Genomic DNA, 14,580 nt, shown 5'->3' with positions numbered 1-14,580 from the left:
GTTTGGCGCGAGTCGCCGTAGCCTATTTCCGCCTTGAATTTATGTGGTCGTTCGCCATGTCTGAAGTAGGCCAATACTAGATGAAGCATTAACAAGGAAGCAATAAAATTTCACTAATGACAGATAGAACGAGTCATATCGCATTAAATAGAGATTACAATATTAATATTTAAATATGAAATACTATTACTAGTATATAGCATTTTATTTATATTTTATTATTAATTTTAATTATTGATTATTTTAATTCAACATTAACAAATTATTTATATATTAATTCTATATAAATAATTCATATTAGTTCTAAAAATTTTTAATAATAAAGATCACAAATAGCGATTAAAATTTTATACATAAATCTGGTGTCGCACTGACGTCGGTCAGAAGCCTAACCAGTTGATTAAATTCTCTCTTTTTCTTTATGTAATACATACAGTTCTACAATATATGTATAAAAACGAACTGTTGAAATACGATTAAAGCTGAGCGACGTCAGTAAAACCGGCCCTTGGAAGAATTTTTGTCGTCTGCGGTCTATTCAGCGCGACGACAGTCTGTGGTCCCCCGATTGTGGTCGATGTGAAAGCGTTAAGGCTTAACACTCGCTTTCGCCGTCCGCAGTGGACACGTGGAAATTGCACGGCGAGAGGAAAGTCTGCCCCCAATGCCAGAGGGAAGCTGTGCCGACGCTTCATACGCGCGACGGCAAACTAACGACCTCACATATCGGAGCTCTCTGCCCTTTCGGGTACGTACACGTTGAGAATTAATTAATTGAAAGAAAGAGAAAGTCCTTGAAGAAAATATTAAGCTAAAAAAAAAGCGTTATTGCAAAATGTTTCACGTAATAATTTATCACAAAAAATTATATTAATTTTTTCTATTTAATTTGTTAAGTAATCCATTCACGTAATCAATCGCACGTTTAGTTCAAGAGTATCGTTATCTCTGGTAAATATATCCTGTAATATTACTGACAGGTAAGAAGATCGTCCTGCTGCTTTTATCTTTAATCATTTATCATACTTCTCTTGAATACGTTACATAGACTCCTACAGAACTTTCGCGTTTATCCGATAAAACTTTTTGCTTCCTACATGTAACGTCGTTTCCTCCGCGGCGACCTTCCGTTCCCACCCTTAACGAGAGATAGCTTTTTACTGACCTCACGATACGCATGATTGACCAAATAAAAATTAAAAAACTCGCAGCTTTTTGCTTTCGTACGATGTCACCGTCCAACCAATTTTCCGCGATATTTTGAGAATTTCTAGAATTTAAGTCAAAATTCGAAATCTAAGTTTAATTTAAATCAAACATAAATTTTTCAGTATTTCAAAACTAAATAATATCAATCTTTTAAAAACGTTCCCCCTCTGCTTTTGATTTGCAATTCGAGCGCAACCGTGCTATCAGGTTCTTACAGCAGAGCGATTCGCAACAGATGTTGGCCATTTTGCTTTATTCCGTTAATGACGAAGCGCGCGAAGAGAGTTCGCATGATCTGTCCATTGTGCGGCCACGTTTACGGCACCTTCGAGTACAAAAAAACGCGAAGCTGACGCCGCCGGTGAGATTCGAAAGCAGACTCGCATCGCATCGCCCGTGCCCGCGAGCTTCCGCGTGCCAGCCACGAGGGAAGTATCGCTGGAAAATTAATAAAGAGCGCTCCGCGAACGTTCGTTATTAATATATCTAACAAACGTCATTGTGCTTCTTCCCTATAAAGCGTTTTCAACATTATGCTCGTGTTCAATACTAATATTTCAATATCGATCGTCGCAATGACGCAATTATGTTCATCGCGAAAGAGAGAGTTTAATTAACGTGCTACGCTTTATTATTCTACATTTTAATAAAGTACTTTATCAATGCACATGGCTTTGTTATCCACGTGAATAATTAAGACTCGGTTGATGTTTCAAATAATAAAATAAACCACCTAGCTGAAATTAATACGTTTCAACTAATGAACGTGTTTCAAAACAAGAAATTAATTTACAAGACTTTTCAATGGTACAAATCTGTAAGAATACAAAGACACGTCGAAAGAGCAAAGATTTGTTTCCGTTACGTTAATGTAATATTTTTCAGAAACATAAATACAATTTTGTGAATTCACAATAAAGGCACAATGTTAAAATAATGTTTCCGCGAGAAAATGACTGTCTGTGGCGGACATTTAATTACCCCGGTACTAAAATAGTATTAAATAAATATATCGAACCGTTGAAGAAAGATAAAAGCTCTCGTATCTACAAAATGACAGCGGCGAGGAAAAAAGCAGCGAGTTGGTGCGCGATTCGCGCGATACATTCCTGTTCCAATATGCAGTTACGGGCACGATCGTCAACTCCCGCGCGATTTCCATAATGACTTATTACGCCCGTAATTAAACCGCGGATTTTGTTGTAATCAGCGGCCGTAGCGGCCGTAGCGGTCTGAATCGGTTTACCGCAAACAATGCCGATTGAGCGCCGCGCGTTTAAAACAGTAATTAGAAATACGTTCGTAAATTCTGTTCATTAATGTGCTATGCCTCCCCCTCTTCCCCCGAGTGTGTGCTCTCGTTGCAGCGAAATGCGCGTGCACCGGGCTGGTTTATGTTTATCGCGCGCGCACGAATGAATTTATGCTTCTAGAAAGCAGGGCGCTTTTGTAAATCACAAAGGGCGGAATGCAAGCGGAGCGGACCGTCGCAAAGTGGCACGTTGCTTCCGTGGATTCCGACGGATTTCCGACTGAAAGCACCCGATGGTAAAGCTCGCGCGCCGAAACGACGGACGAACAATGTCTTCTCCACGGAAGGTCCGCACAAAGCCAAGGGCCTTTATTAATTCTGAGTAAATTAAAAATTGCAAAGCGATATGTACGTAATTAAATTAGTAGCGGAGAATTTTACCCGTTTTGGCTCTTGTCAATCCTCAGTTGATTAAAAATTATAGAGATATAAGATTATTATAACGAAAATCAAAGCGAAAGTTTATTACAAGTCTGAATGTAAAGCCAGCACGCAAGTTGAACACGTATATATTTACAGTTGAAACATGGAAATACCACGACGAATCAATTCGCTGTCCTGCATGTGGCGTGAAGGAGGCACCGGTAATAGTAAAACAGCAGAAATTCACGAGCTCTCGTCTGACTGCATTTTGCTTATTGGGGTTAGTTGTACAAAATCATTGTAGTTGATTATTTAACAAAAGCAGCGAAACAGTACGCCGCAATTATACGTTGAAACAATACATTATTAACAAAAAATTATGCTAATTGCATGTTACGTTACTCTGATATCAATCGCAATGCATGCGCGCGTGTGTAAAAAATGTGTGTAAAAAAAGGTTTATATTTATTCACTGAGATCACGAAAGCGCCACGATAAATTGATAATTTTTAATATTAAAAAAATAATATTACTAAATTAATTTTAAATAAATAGAAAGGACCGCCAGAAAAAAAAGAGGGGTTTTAATGTTTCACTTGCATAACCATTCCAATATTTCGCGTAAAATTCGCGCAGATAAAGCAATGCCGTGGTAAAACAAGTTTTCAATAATCGCTTATTAGCGGCGGTAAAAACGATGCTAATTAGCGAGGCGCACCTGCGGTGCTCTCTCTCTGAATAGTCTCTCCCCTATAATGTACGGGTTTCACAAAAGACTAACGCGCAACCATAGCGCGAAACGGTTGAAGAGCGAATCGCCGCGAGTCGTAATCATTAAATCCCTTTCGTTAAATTTAATCCTGGTCGCGGCGGCGTTCGTTTTCAGCGAATTGAATTCATACGCGACGGAAATCGCAAAATTACGCGCTCTCATAAATCAGGACGAGTGACTGCCGATAAGCGTGTAATACCGTATTTCAAAATGAAATATATTCACTTCATTAAATCTGATTAGCAAGGTGCAACACCATTTTATGTAGCGATGTAAGCTCCATCAAGAAATAATCTCATTTACGATACATTTACACGATTCTTTTTCCCGACGTGCATTTAAAGGTAATTTCATAATTCTTGAACTTTTATTAATTATACATAAGTCAGTTAATTAATATGGAAGATACAAAGCGCTTCTGTTACATCGTGTGCTGATTATTGTAAAAGTATACAGCAAAGTTGCATACTTATTCGAGCGCGTTATTATTTGCGGTTTATCGCAACCTTGATCAGAGCTACTTTTCATGGGATGAGAATTCAGAAAGATACACGTAAAGAACAATGTCGAAATCGTAATGAGAATAAATTGCAATACATTACAAGTTTAAAATCTTCTTCTCTAACAAAAGAAAAATACTCTCATTTCTAGCACTAGTTTTATTACATTTTTTTTATTTTACAATCTATATAATTTAGCAAAATATTACAGGCCTTTACTTTTTCTTTCTCAAGCCTTAACGGAAAACTGGGACAAAAGTAGCATTTTGATACTCTTTTTGTAGATGCTGGCCCTTCTGCTTCATACCGTTGCTAATGAGACGAGACAAAAGCGTGCGTACATTGTGTCCGCGTTGTGGCCACGATTACGGGATTCGTACACGAGCAGAGAACAAGCTCATCGCCTGTTCGGACGAATGCGCGTCTAGCCGCAGGAAATTAAGCGATTTCGCAGATTCACAACCGTGTCGTCTTCGGGTAGAGTGTGGTGGCTCGCGAATGCAACCGGGACATCGTCGGGTGAGCGATATGGTTGCACATTACTAATCACATTAGCAAATAGATTCCAGCAAATGCTATTCGCTGGTAGATATCGACCGATTTTGAAATTACTGATTTAGAAATCCCTGATTTCGAAATGTCAGTTGGGAATATTTTCGAATAAAAACAAAATAACTTAATTATCAATTTTGCAATAGCGTTACTTTTACGACGATTTAATTTTAATAGCATTTCATATATTTCCTAAACAGAATAATTTTATTATAAAGGAGAGATTTGTGATTCTCTTAAATTAAGATATAATTATCACTATGTCTGTCATTAACTATAACCATCTTTAAAATCCCATCAATCTTTCACTCGAAAGATCTTTCTCTAATATTAATATCAATACTTTAAAAGAAATTGATGCAAGACAATGCGCTTTACGTGCTTCATTCACTATAGTCTCACGTGCGTTTTCGTTTCGCGTCATTACGTCATCGCGAAGGGAGATAAAAAAAGAAATCGATATCTATCCGTCTATCGGTTGAAAGGCGATACACAGATAGCGTGCTAACGTCAACGACGTTTCTCGTATGACAAAGAAAACACTTTCCATGGATGACGAGGCCGCGAGAGCTCTCAGGGTCTCGGAGGAGCGTCTTCGGCGAGGAGAAGGCGGATCTTGTCGCCGCCGGTCGCAATCGAAGCTATCGCGTGGATACGTCTTTTGTGCGAACCAGGTCACGGTGAGTCGTCGTTATCGCTTGTATTCTGTGAAGGGTCGACCGCCGGAAAATATTTTCAGGGCTCCTTGCGGACGGGGTCGGCGCCGATTTTTACACGGCGGAAATTTGATTCGACGACACTATCTACGACAATAGATATCTGATAGATGTTGTAACTTTTGTTGAAATCACGCCAAAGAAAAGTGCTTGAATTTATTTAAAAATGATTGAGAGAAGAAGACAGTATATACATTATATATCCTACAAATTACATTAAAATTAATTTTATAAATGATGGATCTTTTTAATTAGAATATTCACGAAAAATTTGCTGAAGATAAATCAACTTTAAATTCGTCAAGGAATTTGTGTAATTTTTGTATAATTATTGTATAATTTTTCTTTGCAAGAACGCGATATTTAAACTCATTATTTTCGTAATTATTACAAAATATATTAAAGATAATTATTACAAAATATTAAATAATAATAATTATATTTATTATGTATACATTTATGTATACAAAAATAATAACAAAATGTTTTTACATAACTCAAAACTTTCATCTCGCTCTGCATTATTTTAATTTTTGCGAAAGACAAAGCGAAACATTGTCGATATCTTTTCACATTACCTCGCATTTTCAAAACGGATAATCGAACTACATCTTGCAATTTTTGTCATGTGCAGAATCGCGGTTTATCTGCCGAGTGTAGCAGTGATGATTGCGTGGACAATAAGTGGGAGTATCGGCGTAACCTGGACGAATTGAAAGCTCCGAAAGCTCAAGGGCGAAACAAATCCGGGAGCAGCACGGAGACGGCGGTGGTCGATTTTTATGCGAGACAGGTTTGCTGTCGAGAGTGCGGCTAGGCGGAACGAATAAAGAGATGGTCGAATGAACGAACGGGACGAACGAACAAATGTATTTGCACATCGCTCGCGAAACGCGAACTGTTACTTCGTTATTCTGTGCAAATTCAATTCTGCGGAATTCTACGGTGGTAGGGAAGGCGAGTTCCCTGCCGTGGAACTTAAATGGAAACTCGTGGCACAAACAGTTCCACGCTGCAAGAGACGCGATTTGCGTTCCTGGCTGACTGACAATTTCGTGGAGAACTTCGCGAAACGAGACGAGACGAAACAAGACGGAGAGAACGAGACACGACACGTCATATTATTACTTTATTAATCACCCTTAGCGGATTTTCAAGAGTACGCGTCTTTCTTTTTTTTATTTGTTCTACTTTTAGGCAGCGCTTGCTTTTTTTGTGAGAACAACCGGCGGCATCTTTTTTTATTGGAGATTTATTTACGCAGTTATCCATTTATTTTTAGAAGAGCTTTCACGTACAAGATTTTGTGACATCAAATAGTGAAATAAATCGTCTCTAAAAACCGTGTTAAAACCTTCGCTTCTGTATGAAATAACGTTCCGACGATTATTTTCATGTTAAAATTTTTGATATTCTTTCATCTCAATTTTTCATGCTTTTCAAAGTTTTTATAGTTTCATTTTCAATCGTGTATAAATCGAAAGGATTTTTACATGATACTGCGCAACAAATGCTTTTCAATAATTCTTTTTCATCCCACTTTTGTAATTTTTTAAAATTTAGAAATAATTATTGATGCGATTTTCGTTACAAAAACTGCACATACATTCCTGGAAATTGCATTGAAGCGAACGAGTTTCGGATAAACGAGGGTATTTTCTAACGGGAGATTTAATAGGCGTACTCCAATTTATTGACGCGTTTAAGGTATAAAATAAACGAATCGCCGCGCCGGGACGTATGAATGGCTCTCCACTTTTCTTTCTCTTTCCCTCCTTTTTTGTCAGACAACGACGACATTCGTTTCATTTCCTTATTACCTCATTATCTAACGCCGACCGACTTGTCTACCAAGTGCATCCGGATAATAATTTCTCGGAATTCTTTGTCGGGTTTAGCTCGTAAAACGGGAAAAACTCGCGCGCGCTGAATGAATAACTGCGCGCGCGAACCTCGATTCCCGCTAAATGCAACTCTGCCGCCGGCGTAAATCGCGGCCCGAAAGTGCAATCGCGCTTGTTGCACCTTAATTACTATAATCGGCCGCTTTATTAATCGTAAATAGGTAAAGTATCGAAAATCCTTTCAACTTTAAATTCGGCTATTCATTAGCAAATTACTGATTAAAGTATAATGTAATTCACTTTATCAAGCGCTTTTTGATATATTAATATGATTAATATCTCTATTATACTAATATGGAAGAGCTATTTTATATTATAATATTATACCTTAAATTAGTGTAATTTTTTCCACACATGATTTCACTTGTAATTTTTGTAATGTAAAAAATGAGGCGGTAATGTTAACGTCAACATTCATAAATTTAAATTTTGGGATAAAGATAGAGATTTTTGAAGTGGCGATTTATGTAACAATTTTACTTTGATGCTTCAGTAAAACTTTCTCAATTTAAGCACACAAATTTTAAACAAAATTTAATTATGCGACATATCAGATTTATTTAATCCAACAAGCAAATTTTCTTTATCGAATTTATTAATCTGCCACACACATAATGTCGCGCCACACAACGTCTGCCCTTGAAAAAGGTAAACCCGATTGCGTAATGCGTTTTGAATTATTCGGCAAAAGCGAAGCAAAAAGTGCGCCACAGGAGAATACGGACAACGTATGCAAATTACATGCCCGCGAAAAAAAAAGTCGCAAAAAGTCCCGACGAGTCGCACAGCCGCCGATTCTGGTGTTTCTAAATGAGCGGTCGGATTCGCGCTTATCTAAACAATTAGTATGCACCATCACAACCGTATACGTTATGCTCCGCAGCATATCGCACCGTGTAACTAAACGAATGCGATTACGCATTCGCCCGGTTGGAAGTATATACGTAAGTAACGTAAGTTGTTATCGTTCGTTTTATTTGCGGAAGCAGACATATATATATACTTACAATAATATATATACTTACAATTAGCTTAATGGTTTCCAGTGAAATTGAGATTTAAGATTAATCACGATTGAACGCGAATTACTTTCATCAATCAAAGAAATTGATTACATTGTCCTTGAAACAGTTAATTAAGCAGAAGCAAACTGAAATCGATATCTTTAGAGTTGTTCGGAGTTTGTCCGTCTGATTGTGAGTGAATTAACGGCGCTGTAATTAGCGACGGGCACATCGCGACGAAGCACGTAAGGGAAAACGCGTGGCTCAGCAAAGTTCTCCATTCCGTAAAAGACGAGTCACCCCCGTCGGGACCAACCCGCCACCTTCTCGCCCTTTTATTGTCGCCGATAGTACGTCCGCGAACGCTGATTGGCCGGATGTAGGAAGAAGGACGAAGGGCTCTCTCTCTCTCCTCACGGAAGGAAAGTTTTCCCCGAGCGGAGAGAACGCGGCCGGCCAACCAGCCAGCGACGTGGCGCACGTAACGGGGATAAAACGATGAAAGTAATCTCGGCTCTGATCTCGTAGACGGTTACCAGAATCGGCGATCGATACGCCGGAGTGCGCCCGTAAAGACAGCTCGATTCCACTCCATTCACGTGCTTCTAATAGAGTTTAGTTCTCTTGTTGTCTTCGCCTCGTTGCAGCTCATCTTTCGATGGCGAAACTTATGGATCGTAGTCCTCGAATATAATAAATATCGAGTAAAATAAATAAAATAAATATCGTATAGCCAGAAAGAAAGCGAAAAAAAGGAGAGAGAAAGTGAGCGAAGGAAAATGTTTATCAAATGCAAATTTTAGGCATCATAACCACAATATAATAACGAGATTGTAAGGGGGTACGTTGCATGTTGCATTAGATATGTTGCGTATAATAGAGCACAGAGTCAATTTAATTTGATTCACAAAACAACTTAGGAACTTCTTTCAATTTTTAAATCCATATTCTTTAAAAAAACGTACATTACGCGTTGTTTCTCTACGAGTAAACGAGAGCTTTAGAAACCGCAAATACGCAAAAATGAAATGCAAATTAATAAACGGTGAGTATACCATATACGAAATACGAATCTTCTACTATACTCTTGAACCTCAATCTACCGTAGGAGTATACTGGGAAAAGAGAGAGAAAGAGAGAGAGAGAGAGAGAAATCATTGAGTGAGTTGCACGATACCGGTCGCGAAGATACGCTGGCTGATCGCGCGGGGATGAAGAATACAATGTGAGATCGTCAGTTAAACTGGGCCATGAAAGCGGTACCCGAGTGTTATAAGAAAAGCCATATAATTAGCATTGCAAACGTTGCCTCGCTCCCGCTCCCTTCCGGTTTCGTTCCTCTTAGAATTCGTTTAACGCCGGTCTCTCTACCTCCATTCCCGGTTTCAAAAAATCCGACCATTTATACTCCGTTCTGCATCCTAACGAGCAAATTAATTAGTTTGCATAGAACTTTATTATAGCCTGACTCGATCTCATTTTTGTCTTCGTGAAAAACATGAATGTTTAATTATTCGAGGAGTGATAATATACGCATCACATACATAATAAATACATATAATATATATACTCTATAAATTTTAATCAGTGAATATTCACTGATTCGCAATGGCTTACTTATCACTGTGATAATCAGTGAATATTCACTGTATTTTAGTAATTTTCACTTCAGAAATTAATGTATAGTCACTAAAAGATCTGTGTATTTATTTCACTGATTGATAATCAATAAATGATTATATGTATATCACTGAAAGTCAGTTTATTTCTACTGATTTTGTCGAGTTTTCACTGATTGTGATTTAGAGAATAGATGTAAAAATTATTTTATTATTATACTATATATAAATATTGTACACGTTTCTTGATTTATCTTTTAGTTGGTTTATCAAGATTTCCATTAAAAAATGTAGAATCCATCAAGCAAGGAATAAAAGAGAATATTTATCTCCAAACTTCAATTTATCAAAATATTTTTATTTTTCATTACTAATTGGCTAAAAAGTTATTTGTTATTGAATATAAAAAAGTTATTGACGTTTCAGTATTTTTGTTCAACTTCCGTCCTAAAATTCGATGAAAAGTCTGTTCTAGACATAGTTCGCGAATCATATTCGGTATCGTGTTCCACTCTCTCGCTGCTATATTTCCCGTTTCATTGGAATATCATTCGCAATAACTGTGTCCCTTTTTTCCATTCGACATGCTTGACTAGTCGCGCAACAAGGAACCTTGACCGCCTCTCTGCTTCTCCTCTCGAGAAATCCCATGCTGTTAACTCCGTCCTGTAATCAATGCACCATCACCGTCGTTATGACCACCTACGATACCGATATCCTCTTCCTTCATTCGGATTTTACGACCGTTGTCCCTCGCGGCGGCTTTACATATTTCCGGGAGTCTTTTCTTTTCTCGGTCTTTCTCCTTGATGATCTTTTAGTGTGGAATTTCAAAGAATCGAAGTATCACAGAACATTGGAAAAAGGTAAGAGAAGAGTTTGATAGAAACGTTATTCGACACGGAAATGCATAATCTCTTTGATTTCCTCAGAGATTCCGAATGATTCTCGAAGATTTGAACATTTGCATTTTCTTTCAACAGTACACGGGACGTATAACTATTAACTTTTATAATATATATGGCGATTTGGTATAATAAAATTTTAAAGCATTTTCTAAGACGAATTCATGGTCTATTTTCATTTAAATTCATTAAATTGCTTATAAATTCTTATTATAGTACACTAAATATACTTCTGGATAAGAAAAATATTATTCTACTACTTCTACTTCTTATTCGAAAAATGTTACTTTTTCTTATCATTACACGTTTTGCGTATTTTATTACGTGAATGGCATTTTTAATTATCATCATTATATTTCACTGTTTTATATTTTATTTCGGATTTATCATCTTTGATTTCATAACTTTTTAAACCTATAGTATATTAATTAAGGAAAAAAAGTCTCATGTCCACTAGGAGATTTAATTTCTCGATAAAATAGGAGAGCACCAAGGAAAATCATGAACCTGTTCGGCTTATAAACGATCGTCCCCCTTGTGACGAACGATCGGGCATCCTTTAATATACCAACCACCCGTCCACACCGTCCCACGTAATTTTGCGATGGCGACCACTTTCAAACTTGGCCTCCGTTGGGTGTTACAGTTTTATAAATGGGGTGTGGGTTAATTAGCACGATAAAATCCACTAGGTCAAGTCGCCACGCGGTCGAACTCTAAATCTTAGGAAAGAATATAAAGAATTACCATTTTCTTTATTATATTACGAGGAATTTTGATTATCCAATTTTTAAGCGCTAATGCTCGAGTCGAAGACATTACTTTCGATGCAATGCACTCTTATAGAGACATCTTGATTTTTACCGATAAAAATTAGATACTTACTAATCCTAAAATTCGTCAATGTTTAGATAAAAAAAAAAAGTTTAATAATTAAGACAAAGTCTTAACTATTTTCCAAATTTACCGAATTGTTTTACAGTAATGATGTGTATCGATATACGATAAACTGTTAGTCATTTTTCGTTTCGAACACGTGTCTAATGCATTAACGTGTCTAATTAATTGCGATTTACAACAGCGAATTAAATTGTGCCTTTATTTTGCGCGTAGGAAACCATAAACGAGCCGCATCGAAGTTCAGGATCCGTGATAGCCTTTTGCGCGCGTCTAATTAAGCCGCGTTTGAGAGCTCAGGGTACATCAAGTGCAATTCGCAGATCAACGTCAGAGATCGTGCCGAAAGGGAGAGGAGATTACGTCTAATTCGGTTCCAAGTGAGTGCATATAATCCGCTTGGCACGTAATTGAGCTTAGATTAGGCGCTTGTAGATTATGAATAGATCGTCAGCAATTGCGTTGTGATAATTAGCACTTTAGGGGAGGAACGCGCGTCGAGAACCGAGCCGATAATTCGCTAACCCGCCATGGTGCATCGAATGAACCAGCAATAGATCTGCTAAGACGGGATGATGCTAATTTACGAGAGGCTATTAGTTGACAAACGTTAACGATGATTTACAGCATTGTACAAGTTGTTATCACAAATATCAGAAAGCGCTATGAGAATTACATTAACTGGCTGAACTGTTAAGAATTTAATATTTGATATTGGAAAAAGATCTCCTTTTACGTGTAGAATAACTCTGAAAGTAAAATATAAAGACATAAGCGTTTCAAATCATCCTAAGTAAACTCACGCTTAGAAACATTATCCTGACGGCGCAAAAGAGAATAAGCTCTTCGTTCTTTTGTTCTGGCTTAGACTGCTTGCCGGTAGTCACAGTAATGATTCAACTCTAGTTTAATTAGGAGCGGAACGGACGCCCGGTATACAGTCTGAACGACACCCTCGCGACGCCGCTTCTCTTTCGTCGTCGTCGTCGTCGTCGTCGTCGTAGTCGTAGTCGACGGCACTTCGATCGTTTGTCGAGCGCTCGTTAATTAATCGCCCGTCGCGTTCGAGAACAAACGAAGCGAGAGCGGCGAGCGCGAGCGGAAGGATATAAACGAGGCTACTAAGTTATTCTATTGGAGTCACCGCTCTTTCTCGACTCTCCTCCTCTGTTCTTTTAATGACATGCGGGATGCTCGCGATCCGCGTTGTCGCAGCTGAGACCGCTATGCTGACGCGTTGACGCGCGGCTTTAAGCGATCTTACGGCAATTTATCATGTAAAGTGCTCCACTTACACCGCGTTACTTTCTAATGGCAGTTTCATTAATTATAATTCGAAATTAATTCTCTTTTCTATAAAGATATCGATATACACAATTTTTCGAGTAATTTAAACATTAATTTCAGGATATATAAAATACAAAGAAAATTAAAGAGTCCGAATTAAAAAAATATGTAAATGATGCGAAGACATAATTAATTCCTTAATTAATATAAAGTATACGTCATTTTGACACATTTTTAATGAATTCTTTTCTTTTTACACATGTATGTATATTATATGTATAATATCAAATAATAATAAAAATAAGAGCTGCTTTAAATAATCTGAAAAAAGTCGATCGCATTTTATATTTATTAGCGCGAAAAAAGCTACTTTGAGAATCAGTAATTTATTAATTTAAATTTCGGTTAATTAATATCAAAAATTATAATTCAACAATAATAATGCTATTAATAAATTAATCAATTATTGACTAAATTAATTAACTATTAATTATTAAATTGATCAAATAATACAAAGAAGTGCTATCTCTCCATTGAATTCAAACCGTAGATGTACGCATGTTTTTGACAGTGCATGTTTTGCGCTTGAAATCAGAGACTCATCTCTACACATAATTCAAACGCACATTTCAACGCAATTGCTTCTCGGCCATCTCGCCCTGGTATAATCTTTTCGAGGATGTTACAGGATGAAAAAAATAAAATAAAAGACAGCGCCGAGTGTTTTTACCGCGCTCAACCATTCTCCGTGTCGTCGTCAAGCACCGTGAATATTGTCCCGGCGATCGTTGCGTTGGTATAAAGAACGGGAAAATGGCCTGCGTGCTTTTGTATTGTCGCCATACCTGTCGCTGCCATCCGCGTGGAGATGAGCTTCGCGAGATGAAGAACCGCGGACTAATTCGCCATTTTCGCGATAATGCATTTTTCTCGAGATGACGCTGTCACTAACAGCCCGAACGACGCTGTAACCAGCAATGGGTTTTTCCAGCAAAAACAGCATCAAAAGGATTATTTAAAAACAAGTCAATATTTGAAGAGAGACAAATGATTAAATGTTTACGCAGTACAATAATTTCATTTTGACAAATTATTTATTAAATCAAAGATTTCCTGTGTCAATTTCATACACAGAACTCATCATCTGTAAAAAAACTGAATTATTTAGCAAATTAATATCTGTTCCTGTTATGATTAATTAATTGGAAGCCACTTAATGCTTTTCAGACAATTAATTAATTAACAATTTCAGGCATTGAAAACATTTTTACTTTACACACATTCAAAAATAATTTTTATAGAAAATTTTAATTTTACTATTTCTGTAATACAACTTTTTTATTATACTAACACGTAACAATTAAAAAACTAATACCGATACACGTCATGGCACCATAGCTCGCGTGCTTGATCGTCGGAGGTTAGCAAAAGTTCGTTCAGAATTGCGTTACTATATCGACCAAAAGAAATCGACATAACACGCACCATTATGTATGTGCTCATGCTTTATTCGAGATAAGGTTATCCCAAGTTCAGCGCA

The 14,580-nt window shown here is 37.3% G+C and overlaps 2 protein-coding genes across 4 annotated transcripts in view; one reads left to right on the top strand and one right to left on the bottom strand.

The window, feature by feature from the left end:
* LOC105837087 (CCR4-NOT transcription complex subunit 6-like) overlaps positions 1-14,580 on the bottom strand; it is a 498,126-nt gene that overhangs the window by 138,048 nt on the left and 345,498 nt on the right. The gene's annotated exons all lie outside the window — the stretch shown is intronic.
* On the top strand, positions 270-13,147 carry LOC114254963. Its single transcript, XM_028192472.2, has 2 exons — positions 270-5,388; positions 6,059-13,147. The coding sequence occupies exons 1-2, from the start codon at positions 5,236-5,238 to the stop codon at positions 6,239-6,241; spliced, it is 336 nt and encodes a 111-aa protein (XP_028048273.2). The 5' UTR covers positions 270-5,235; the 3' UTR covers positions 6,242-13,147.

The sequence above is a fragment of the Monomorium pharaonis genome, chromosome 5 (assembly GCF_013373865.1).
Source record: "Monomorium pharaonis isolate MP-MQ-018 chromosome 5, ASM1337386v2, whole genome shotgun sequence".
Taxonomy (NCBI): domain Eukaryota; kingdom Metazoa; phylum Arthropoda; class Insecta; order Hymenoptera; family Formicidae; genus Monomorium; species Monomorium pharaonis.
Note: the sequence above shows the minus strand (reverse complement) of the source record. Positions and strands in the feature narration are given on the sequence as shown.